The sequence below is a fragment of the Apteryx rowi genome, unplaced genomic scaffold (assembly GCF_003343035.1).
Source record: "Apteryx rowi isolate R43461 unplaced genomic scaffold, aptRow1 scaffold_10, whole genome shotgun sequence".
Taxonomy (NCBI): Eukaryota; Metazoa; Chordata; class Aves; order Apterygiformes; family Apterygidae; genus Apteryx; species Apteryx rowi.
In genome coordinates, this window is record NW_020447197.1 from 2,470,862 (window position 1) to 2,484,144 (window position 13,283).

The following is a 13,283-nucleotide window of genomic DNA, read 5'->3' on the forward strand; positions in this document are numbered from 1 at the left end:
TAAACACAAATGGAGGCCAAAAGGGTGTAGAACAAGAATGGAAAAACTAAGAAATTCAAGGAGGCCCCTGAACTTGACATATCCTCCCTCTTGTACGGAAGAAGAGATTTGCTATCGGACACACTTCAGCAAAGGGAAAGGCGTTCATAGATCCCCTACACACTCCTGTCATTCAGCTGACTAACACCTTCCAATGTAGCACAATACGACATGATCCAAAATACATTATCATGGAGAGACAGATGCTGGCCTGAGAAAAATCGTCAGATTTACTGAACTACGAAGATGAATTTCAACAAAGAACAGAAATTCCCTGTGAGGGTGAGATAAGATGTTTTACATCAGTCTTGGTTTGGGACAAGGTTGCTTTATAAATGACTCTTGACCAGTYCACCTTTCTGTAATTAGAATGGGTAACATGGAACATTGTATCTTGATGTTCAGGCTTGGTATTTTTCCAATTCAGTCTGAAGTAGTCCAAAAGTCTGATTAAGTTTGGTTGATGTCTCAGAAAAATATTATTCAAGAACATAAGCTTGATACATTTGGAAATATATTTTACAAAATAGCAATATTCTCAACTTTCAAATCTGAGCTTTTTCAGATTTCTGTCCAAAAATACCATAGAAATCTAAAGTCAGGTCTTAGCTTTTAGCTCAACATAGTTAAATTTCACATCTCAAATTCTGCTTATTTGTTTAATCATCCTAAAGGATCAAATGGCAGTTTAATTGTTCCATTAAACTGTGAATTTTATTGTAAGTGCAATAATTTAACTGGTAAACTTACAGACTGACAGAAGTCTGTTCTTTATGATGTAATTTTCTTTCATTAGATCCTTTTCCTTACTTAAAACTCCTCTCTTCCTGCTAATAAGCTTCAGAATCCAACTACAACTTACTGATGCAAATGAAAAGAAAAAGGAAATTCATGATTTGGCCCAGATTTACTCAACATTTTTTTGTTATTTTTTGCACAACTGTTTTCTTGAAACATTTTCACAAAATTAGTGTGTCATTCTATTTATAAAATCCAGTTAAGAGATTTTCATTTTATTTTAAGGCCACAGCATCTTGTATGATACTGCCTTTTAAACACATAGATCTGTCTGGGATGTCTACATACAAACTTCATTTTCAATGTTGATAAAGGTATGCTTGAATCAACYCAATAACATGACTAAGGCCCAGCTGGATTGTAATTATTTCCAACAAACTCACCTAGCAGATCTGATATCAGATAGGAGCAAGAAATGAAAGACAGAACAAATTCAAGGTTGCTACTTTTTCCTTTGMGAGTTGTAAAAAATCATTTCTTCTTCTGGAAGAAACATGCACTTAAGACTAGATAAGTAGCAGTAAGACCTGTCTAGTAGTTAGACCCATGCTAGGAGAATATCTGGCAAAAATTCTTCATGGCAATTCCCCAGTAAAAATTCTCTACAATTAAACCAGGAAGGAATTAAGAATATTTGTTAAATACAAGTCTTCCTTAGCACTTTACATTCTATTATTTTTTTTCCATTTATTTTCTTTTGCTTAATAAAAGCATTCTGATAGTGAGTTTGGCCATGAGACTATGAAACAGAGGTGTCTCTACAAAAAACTTTAACAACCTCTTCAGTATTCAATGTGGCAAAGAGTGATCTTCAAGACAGTAAATTTCACCYAGAACAGGTTTTGTCCATAAAAACTAATAAAACAATCCCTTATCTGCATCAAGTATATGATAAACACACATCATGATGAAAACGCTGAGATGACCCAGGGCAAATAACCTGTGCAGCTGATGACCTTCTTACAACTGCCATGCATATAGCAGGTACTGTGCATACCTTATCCTGGGACTTGTGTTAGTATGGAAAGGTTAAAATTCACCCTATTAGAAAAGCTGTTTTAGTTTCAACAGAGCACTTCATATTCCAAGTATCATAAAATATTTATAATTTTTATTCTGACTATGATATAAGCAATTGTAAATGCCAGCTATGCCTTTTCAACAGRGAATGTGAGATRAAGGGAAAATACATCATTCTGTATTTGGAAATGAAGCCATTCAGACCACTCTTYTAAAYATAAAAAGCCACTAAATGTTCCCACTACTTCTTCATAGGATGCATTTTGCCCCTAAACCCCTACATTTTGTATTTTACAGTCATGAAGAAAAAGCACCACTTACATCACACTCTAAAACAGCACTCATTATGAACACAAACACACAGAACCTTTTTTTAATATTGCACTACAAAACCTGGAAGTGTCTAAGACTGCTGTTATCACAGAGAACTAAGGACATAGCTGTAAGGGCGTCAGTAGTTTTTATCACAATGCACTGAACTTCACTGCCAAGTGTGATTTATGCTTTGCACAAATTAAGAAGCTGGGAGTGGAAGGGCAAATGGTTTTCAAAGAAAAGGATGCATTAACTAATAATGCCTTAAACATCTTGTGACACCTCTGCAGAGAAGAGAAAAAATTGCAAGTATTACTTCACTCAAGAGAAAACAGCCCCACTTTATTATATTTTCTATTCTTTGTCCTTTCCCCAGTATGAATCATGATGAATCATCTGAGCTAGTTGTTTAGTTGTTAAATAAATAAAATTGCAAGTACAAGGAAGTGACTCAAGAGTCTGTATGCTTTAGATCTCTGAATTATACTGTTGAATTTCATTACACTTGCTAAATGTAACTTTTTTATTCAAAAATAGGTTACATTAAATGGATATTTATTTTTACAGATTCATTGAATACAATAGCCTTTCCTTGTGTAACCAATTGCTCTTATGAAAGGTAATATTAGAGATTTAACATTTTAAAATCATGTTTGTGCCTTCCGGTATCAATGTACTTGCCCAGGTGTACTTAYAGATGAGCGATTGGGCACTGACAAATCAGCAGTTTAAGGCATGGCACTCGCTTTGCATAAATGTGTGTGAACATGCATTTGTGTGTGAGCGAGAGGAGAAATTGCTTCAGGTTTGGATTACCTTGGGCATTCAGGATTGGCTGGGGTGTGTTGTCATATTCACTAGGAAGATTTTTCATGCTGTGCAAAACTGGGACGATCAGCCCTGGCAGTGGAAAATCTGAATGTGAAAGCTTTGTAGAAATTACCCTAAAGGGGGCAGAAACACAAATCCACAGATCTCCTCAGTGCAAAGAAGATGTTGCCATCAGCTTGAATTTTGCTGCCCTGATTACTACTGGCCGAAGCAAACCAATTTGTTGTTGCTACAACAAGGCTCTTTTCAGAGCGGCTGTCATGCTACTAAAAAGGCATGTTGTGCCATATTATAATGCATGTCAACACAGAAGAAGTTATCAGTGCCATTGTACAGAGCTGCTGAACCATATACAGGCTACTGATACGGAACAGGTGCCTATACTTTCCCCTCAGTACCAAACGCTTTATCCATGCAAAATGTATGATTTTTCTATGTTGCTTCAAGGCTTGACGGAAGGTTTGCCAGTACTAATACATAATATCCTTCAAAGGATGCTGAAGASATATCAGTGTCTCATGACAGAGTAGATATTTTCGTCATTATGGTCTTGTACGATAAGTAACTGCTGAATTTTTCACCTCTGGAGGAGACAAGAATTATGGGTGGAGACAACGAGAGGGAAACTCTCTGAACACTACAGACAGCTGGAGAAGTAATTCTGAAAAGCACCATAAACCCTCTGGGAAATACGGTCAAGCAGGTAAAATGATCCCAAGCTGAAGACTAGCAGATAGCTGTAGGCAATGAGTTTGAGGCCATCAAGCAAATGACAAAAATATGTCTATTTTTTGCATTGATTCAAGAACTGAAAGTTCAGACTGATGTTTTGAAATGCACAGGTTGAGCCAGGGCTATGGAAAATCATGCAAACTTTCCTAGAAACAGTTTATCATAAAACAGATTATTTTTAAACTTCCACTAACATTGCCTACTATCAGCATCACAAGTACTTTAGCTACTGTAACGTCTGTAAAACTTGTATCCGCTCTGGGGAGAAGAAAGGGCCTCACCGATGGGAAAATAATCCAACTGGCACTGAGGAAACAGCAGAGCTCTAAATCATGGCCTTTGCCTCCTTATATGGAGGAAAACAGAAAATCTGATCCCCAGTTAACTTGTTTCCATAGGCCACTATCAGCCGGTATGTATCAGAGGCAGGCTGGAGCTTATCTAATTTGCTCAGCAGCTTCACTGACCTGCGATGAGATCCATGACTTGGGAATCTTAACGCTTGTGCCTGGTGTTACTCAACCACAATCTAAGGCTGGGGCAACAGAGTAGTTTCTGAAAGGTCAGCCAGAGCCTAGGTGGGTCCAATGAGTTTTAATGATGAAACTGTGTCAGCTTCTGTAACTAACAGCACCTAAGCGASAGGCATGGCTAGCATCACAGCTGGTTGCCTTTCTCTTTGCAAACTGCATGTTGAACTTGTTATTGCTGAGTCAGTCAGGTGCAAAGCTAGAGAGAGGCTTTTGATCCATAACGAGACGCTTTAATACCTCTGTCATCARTCCCCTGAGCTTGCTGTAAAATACTAAATTTTAATGAGGCTCGATTCCATGCAAGATAGGCTACAAGGAGGAAGTCCAATCTGCACAGTGCTAAAAGCATTCAGCTGACAATATGAATATGTTTTGAATAAAAACGCTTACAGGTAATCTAATCATTTGTATCATTCACATACCGGATTTGATGTCTTGTCTGCTCCAGACCTCAAAAGATAAATTGGGTTTTCATAATATGCAAGGCTTAGCAAGATACTCTTGTATTTGATTCAAGTTGTAGTGTGTCTTGACTTTAAATGTATTAAAGGCACAAACACTGCACAACTGCAGTGTGTAGTTAATGAGAACAATCTTTTTAACTGTCACCTAATTACAAATCTCTCTAATAAACAAAAGTCATATCTRTGATCAGACAGATCCTAGAAGATAGATACTGTAAGATACTATTTTGTGCTACTACTACACTTTCCTTTCTAAATTCTCAAAGTATTTAAAACATTAAGCCATACAAAGTCCCTATGTGTAAATAACCACGAATAACTCTATCATACCAGCATGGCAAAGTTACGATTTGCTGAAGATCATGCAGCAAGCACATAACAGAGATATGAGGAAGAARTCTAAATCTTCTCCTTCTGGATGTGTGTTATCACTAGACAATCTGTCTGCTCTGTTCTTAACAGCCTGAACAGCCCAGGGAGCTGAATTTCAGCCTCAGAACTCAATTCATGACATTTATGACCCCCAAGGCTTTGTGTTAAACATCAGACCACCAGCAGATGCACAAAAGGAAACATGTCTCCAGTCGCAATACTCCTTTTCAGATAAACCCCAAAGCAGTAGCTTGTCTTTAAGAGTTCTGGGGTTTGCAAGTGAAGGAGAGAGCACATCTTAACAGTTGTTCCCCTGATCTTTCTGAGGAACAGGTCTCAAGCCAGACGTAAGCATGTAGTGGACGACAGTTCTCTAAAACCTGCCATTCAGCCCAACCTGAATTTAGGAAATTGTTTACAAAATGTTGAATGACTTCACATCCTACTGAATTTGACAGGAGCTAAGGACACCCAGCACATTACAGAACTGAGTCCTTTGAAAGCATGTATAAATGCAATATAAACAAATATTAAGAGATACACACATGCTTATGTAAGGATGTCTAAGAAAGCATGAGACTGCAGCTCAGGTACTCAAGTATTTACGCATAACTACGAGAATGCGAGAAAGTCCAGCAGACAATGAAATCAATAGGAAAATTCTTTGTGAAAGGCCTTAGCATACTATGGGCACTTTTTATTTGAGACATAATCAGAGATGAAGAAATAACAACATAGCTTTACCTCGGTTAAAATAAATTCCACACTTTCCCATTGCCAGGTCCTAACAGCAGCATGCTTTGGAGCATGCTTTGAAATTTCATGGAGTGAGGAGAATGACGATGACGACAACAGCGTCTTGTGAGTGATGTGCCTTTGGCCATTCCTTTTAGGTTTGCTCAATTCTGACCAAACGATCAGCTTCTGAAGTACCTCAGTTTGCACACATTCAAGGAATTATGTTAGAGTCTGGCAGCTAAATTAGCAAAAGATTTAATCTCCCAGCACCAAGCCGCTCATATGCTCTCCACATCCAGCCTACTTTCAACTAGTCACTGAGAAAAGGGAAGGAGAGTTGGATCTCATTTGAATACACTGGGTATATGAGGAAGCTGTATGGGAAAAGGGGCTGAATGGGAGGAGGAAGATAGATGATACTGAATGAGGGGGAGACACGGATGAGTGAAACAGGACAGTGTGAGAACCTAGACTTCCTCTCCCTCCCTAGTCCTCAGGATTGAAATTAGAAAGACCATTCTTTTCATAAGTGGTAGGAAGGTTTTTTGTTGTTCTGCAGTCTGGGTGCTAGCAGAGAACATCACAATGATGTGCTAAGTAAGTTCCTCACAACATATCAGTTAATACCAGCTGTATTAAAGAAGAAGAAAAAAGCACAGCYGTCAGCTGCAAAAGGAATGTCCCACTCTACCCTTTGAACTGTGCTAAACTTGAGCGGCTTAAGTCCAGGGCCATAGGCTTAATAAAGCTCTATTCCCAGTACAGTACAAAAAGACTGCACAATGCTTTTTCTTTTATCATCAACTCCCCCGAAAACCCCCAAAGGCCACAAGACAATAYAGAGAGCTAGAAATGATAACACAGTAGTAATGGCTGTACAATCTTGGTGGAGCACTTTCATATCACACTATTCATCCTACGCCCAGCAAAAAGGGCTAAATGGAGAACATATTCCTCTAACAAAAATTACCTTTAAGACTGTTCTGAACTTCTAACGCGATGTCAAGGGCATTAAACGGCAATACTGGTTCATTGGCAATTCGCAAAGTCACTTGTCCTGTCAGCTGAAAAATAAATCATAAAAAAAAAAAAGAGTCAAATAATATCTCACAGATTTAATAGCCAGCACTTCTTTTGGAATAGCACATACTTTTATTACATTGGATTTTCAGAGAAAGCTGAATAAAACCCCATAAACGCATGTATTTGAAAAGCACTATGACTTAGACCTTTGTCTTTCTATTACAACATAAACAAGTATAAAGAGATTATGATTTATGACCACATACAAGAATTCTGTGCAGTACTTTTTCTTTGGTCTTAGGACACTGATGGGCTTCAGGTTTCCTTTGTCAAATAAAACATCTTGTCTTTCTAAAAATAGGAACAATGTTTATTGTTTTTCTTAGGTTTCTTTTTTAGTCAGCAAATTTTGAGATTTTGATTCAAACATGTAAAAACATAAACATAGGTACATTTACACGCACATACAYCTATACAAACACACTCTTTAATGATCAAACCCTTGGCTAGGAATCACATGGCTAAAAGCAAATTGACCTGAAAAGCTACCACCTTTTGAAGAGATAGGTGACAACTTGACACAAACAGATATCCACCTCCAAACTGGGCAAAAGAAATTCTCTCAGTAATTTTCAGCAAGAACTTCCCAAATGAGTGGAAGGGAACTCAGTCCACGCCAGGCTGCCCATCAGCACGTCACGAAACTCAATGGCATGAATGCTTCTTTCAGCAGTCACAGAGACAAGACCAGGGACTGACYGGCCTGGGTGGTTTTTTTCCCTTTACAGAGGAAAGGCTCTCCAGCTCAAGACTCAGAAATGTTACAGGGGCCACGTATAGAAACACGCCTTTCTGCTGTACTATATCTAGCCTGTGATTAAACAGAGGATTTCGGTCTCCAGGCTGCCAAGTCCATCACTGTTCATGGGAGCTATAAAAACACACTGACAAAAACATGCAAGAAACTTTCATTCATCTCCTTCATATCTTGATATTGCAAAAAGAAAAAAATAGCTGTAGGGCTCTGCTCTGAAATGGAACGACGGCTGCAGGTAATGTTGATCGTGCTGATAAAAATGTGGACTGAATAGAATCATATTGTACAAGACTTCCCAAGGTGTTAGAGGGGTTAGAATAATATCTATCCTTCAAAGCCATGAGAGAGTTGCTCTGCTGAAAGTAGCATTTTAATTCTACAGTATAAAGCAGTAGGGAAAGACAACGGTGCTAAGTGATATTAAAAACAATAGTACACCAATTGAAAAGGAAAACCCCCTCCTGGGAAAGCAGATGAAGACAAGTAATATAAAAAATACAAGTTTCCTGGAGAAAGATTAATAGAACCCCAACAACACTTCCAAGAAAGCATTAAAGCAATACTATTTTTAACCTGGTCACTGACTGATATGAGCATGGAGACTAAAGGAGCATGCTGTGTATCCRACTCCAACCTACATTTAAACAGAGACCTATTGTTAAACTATTAATATTTACACCTAGAGAATAAAATACCGCAAAAGGCATGGAGGAAAAGAATGACCATAAACAGCAGGAGAAAAAAGTAGAAGGAATGAGGATATGTCAGGATGCGATCAGGAAAACTAAAGAACTAAGAGTGCACTTGGAGGAAGATGAAAAATACTCTGTTTGGACATCCGTGTTAAAATATTACACACTAACCTCTTACGACTTTTCTCCAAACATCCTAACAGCGTAGGACACTAATGCTTGAAGGCCATTGCATTTGCTGTCAGTGCTTATACATAGAAAAGTCTGTGAGCTGGAAGCACTAGAAAACATTGGAGTATCAGAGAGGTGCCATGGAAGCAGAGAGACGAAGTGTTAAGGCCAACAGAGATGCGCAATAACCCGCATCCAGAATTGGTACTGTATAATCCAGCCATAAGCAACTGGCTCTAAATGGCCAAACGCTCCGCAAAATCCTTCCTTGTCCTTACACTGAACTCCTTCAGGATGCAATTGCCCAAAATATTAATAATCTGTAAGTTGCTGTGGAAGAGCAACTGTAGCTCTAAAATAATATCCTATTAAACAAAAGGGAACCCAAACACAATGAAAATTAAGTACTACTGTGTCGCATTAAATATTTTAACTCTTCCCTGACTCCCAATTTCTGTAAAAACCTTCAGTAAATCTTAATGAAAGACACTTAYTTATACTTGGCTTCAGTACATTTTGGGATATAAACATTTATACACTGCTACTGATTCTTTTTAATCTGTTACTGCAATGTTTAAGAATAGAAAAGCATAGAAAAATCTTTTTTTTTCTGAGGCATCAAAGGAGTATTAAAGAAGAGAATACCAGTCAGCATCTTTGCTTTTCATCATCTCTACAGGATCAGGCTTTTGCTGTTAGTTCTTCCTCTTATTTCTATTTTCCCAAGAATTTTTATTTTGTTTTTTGGCTACAAAAGACCAGTATTTTTTTCTCTTATCTATTCAAATACAACTATACCCTCAAAATCTTATGACTGAAGCATTTTGGAAACCTTACAGTGCCATATTCATAATACTACAGACATCTGTATGTTAGTTAACAAGTAACAGGGGTGTTTATTAAATCACATACTTTGTAGTTTATCCTGRAAGAAATCAATCACATAAAGGAAACCTCAGAGCATTGATTTGAACAGAGTAAGTAACAAGACTGCAGAAACATCCATCAAACCCACGTAATGCAGCAAGACAGAAAAGGCCACTGATTTCTTATTTATATGCCTTTTTTTTATATACCATTCTCCTGAGTACAACACTGAATATACATGGAAAATAAAGACAAGCTTCTACCCCCTTTTTCCCTTTCAAAAATTGTTCAGCCTGACTACTGAATCATTAAAGGCAAGAATAATTTAGGAAAGAGTAAAGATGACAATTTTCTCATAAACTGAAATGTTAAAGTAACATAGTTGATTTCATTCCCATACTGATTACGGCTATAACACTAACGACAACTTCTCAAATAACATTTATGCATAACAGTACACACACAATACACACAATAGTTGATCCAACATATGCACAATTATCCAGTCAAGAAAAATGTTATAGTTCAAATGCTAATTCATTTGGAAATGCTCTTCTTTTACAATTTTAAATGAAAAAATAATGGATAACATTTCTATTGCATTTGACTTTGGGAAAGGCATTCTTCATTAAACTAAAATGGCTTTAATGAACTTCCAATTATTTCAGAGATAAATACTAATATAAAACATAATGATAATTGTAGAGTTATATAGTATTTGCACAATAAATCTGAATATTCAAAATAGATTTAAATCAATTAACTATGCAAGGTAATATTTTTTTGTCTTTTACCTTACAGTTGAAACATCATTATAGGAAGGAAATAACYATTATCCTTGCCTTTATCTTTTTGATCAGATCTTTTTCAGATCTTTTTTCCAATCTCAAAAGCCAAAAAAGCCCTTCCAAAAAATGCTGGTGTTAAAAGACAGTTCAGTATCACATGATGCTCTTCATAAACACAGCTAGGGATTGTTTCCTCCTCCAAAATGTTATAACCTGCTGACTTAGGAACTATTTCTTCTTGCAATTTTATGCAACTTCTAAACCTAAACTCACTTTAAACTCAGCTCTCAGGGACATCATGTGGATCTGTATTACTCCTAGAAAACTGTACAACCATAAAATAATAACTGGATTAAGTACGCACAAAACATCTATGTAAATTAGAATCATCTTTTACCTTGTTAGCTCCTTCACATTACAAATGAGGAAATCTAACTAAAATGGAGTGTGTGTGTGTGTGTGTGTGGGGGGGGGGATTATCACACAAAATGTTTTTTTTCTGTCAGCGTCACACCTGTTTTATCAGTGGGTTAAATAGTCTATGTGGCAACTTGCTTCTTCAAGCATCTAAACTGTCTACCCTAGCAGCTCGAAGCACTTTAATTGGTATGCAGAATTAAAAAACCCCCTGAATGCTAAAAATCCAGGATACAAAAAACTTCAAAGGCTCCACTCAGCCAAGGGTGATTTCTGCACAGCTTCAGTTGTGCTTTTGGCGCACGCTGCTATTGATTATGTCTTGCAGAGACACATCTTAAATGTCACGTGGTTTTGACAGACAACGCAGGGATGACAACCTGTCTTCCACTCTATCATATGATCAGAAACTTGCAAGATGAATAAAATGAAAATGTATTTATTGGATATGATGGTATGAAAATAGGTATGACAGAGATCAACCTGCCAGAATAAACAACWGCATACAGTGTGCAGGCAGCTTCCTTAGCGAAGAAGTTCGCATGCTGGTTTGTTTTGTTTTGTTTTTTTCTCTAGTGAAATTTGGAACTGTGTGCTAAATCCAGCCCGTGTGCTATGGGAATCTCAGCGGGTGTAAGYGTTGAACCTCACTTGTAATACTTTAGGACAGCGTTCGTTACATTAAGAGGCCTAAATTCTAAACAGACAGCTCAGAACCATTCATGTGCAAAGTTACAAACAAAATAAACTTAAAAAATCAGGTAAACTGTCATGTTTATCCTTTTGTGAACATTTCTCTTTGGCAGTGCCGTACTCCAATTCTACTTGCTGAAGTGACTTAGAAACAGATACTTGAAGCMGGAATTGGCAACACCTTTGTATTTCAATCCACATACTTCTGCAACACACCTTTTATTCTTTCCTGCACTCTATCATTTTCAGATTTTTATTATATTATTGTATTTGATGTATATTAAAAACACTTTACCTTACTGATATCTGTGCGCTTTCGGCATACCACAGCAGCTGATCTACCCAAAGCCCGACAACTCATATGAGAAAGCCGATAATGCAATGTAGGTAGTGCAGTAGACCTGTGTGTGTAAGACTCCCAACTACAGACTCAAATCTTATAACTGATCAATGTGTGACACTGGGCAACTTATTTGACCTCTGGGCCTCAATTTCTCCCTTTGAAAGCCGGCATTATTATTTTTTTGAGTTACCATTCTTCCCCACTCCTTGCACCTCTCCCTCCACATGCGTTATCCATGAAGTACACGGTTGACAAAAGAGCATGAAAAAACACTGTGCTGTTCAGGGTATTCAATAACCGCATGTTGAAAATGACCCTGTTAGCACTTTTTCTTCTTCTTCTTTCTCTTCTTTTTTTTAAAAGACGAATGAAAAAGTTCAGCTTTTGTGACTGGCTGCTGCACCATCTCATCTCCTGAGCTGGTTCTCTCTCTGCATCGGGAAGTCTCTTTCCACACAGTGCAGTGACCTGCTGAGAATTTTTGACATGAGTCCAAGCATAAGCAATGGTTGTGTCCACACTCTTGTCAGTAAGGGCTAAATCTCAGAACACTTTGAGTAAGTTCCCCTCTCAGAATCCTAACCAGCTGCAAATGTGAAAATAATTATCATTCCCCAACCTCTCCACCCTTCAAAATTAAAGACATACTCTTAATAATACAGGAAATTGTTTTGAATTTTCTTTCTGCTGTCTTTTTTCCAGACTTTCTGTATACTTCTTTCATACTATTATCATTATTTTTAAGCAGGCATGAGAAATGCAGGCTTTTTAAAAGAAATACGATTCCCAGGCAGTAACATGATTTCAGCACCTAATATTATGGGATGAATGACAGCAATCACGAGACTCACAATAAAATAATGAGCATCTTTAACACTGGCATCTTAATGTACTTTAGAAAAATTTCCTGCATAATCAGGTTTCACAGTTATTATTATTATACTGATCACAGTAAAAAGTTAATGGACTTTCCTGAGGATGTACAAGAACAGACTGAGGCAGGAGCATGAGAAAACTACCAGTTCTTATGACCTTCTATTTCCCTGAAGCACCAGAGGAACATTCTCCTGATTAGACAAAGAAACAGAACAGAAATCTGGCCATATACCCACAAACATATTTGTTTTGAACTAAAGCTGACAACTTCGCAAAATTCAGAACTTTGAATCAGAAAATTGAGTAATTCCATTGGTGGTTTTCTGTCCCTATTCAAATCTACCTCAGGACAAGGGAAAGATTTGGATATCTGACGTTTAGTTCAACACATTGCATTTTAGGTCAGTAGAGGGCTCTCTGAGAGAAGAGTACAGGGAGGCTATGGCTACAATAGGTGAACTAGAGCATCATAATTCCTAACAGATAGCTGCTTCTGAAAGTATGAAAGTTATGAGGTCTTATGAATATTACAAATGCTACTTCAACACCCCCTCCCATCATTGCATATCTACTTATTATCAGTGCAGGAAATACAGATTGGGAAGTAAAAGCATTAGAGAAGAAAACATGGATTCTCCCTCTTTGTAGGTATACTACGCCCAAGAAACGACATTTAAGTAGTTCTATTAAGGTGGCACACATTTACACTATTTACATGATCATATACAACTATTTCTACATGGCTCAGGATGAG

At 37.4% G+C, this 13,283-nt stretch overlaps 1 protein-coding gene across 1 annotated transcript in view; it reads right to left on the bottom strand.

The window, feature by feature from the left end:
• The window catches only part of NAALADL2 (N-acetylated alpha-linked acidic dipeptidase like 2), a 305,207-nt gene that overhangs the window by 19,147 nt on the left and 272,777 nt on the right, over positions 1-13,283 (bottom strand). The window contains exon 12 of the mRNA XM_026060735.1: positions 6,813-6,906. Coding sequence (XP_025916520.1) covers positions 6,813-6,906 — 94 coding nt within the window. The remainder of the gene's footprint in view (positions 1-6,812; positions 6,907-13,283) is intronic.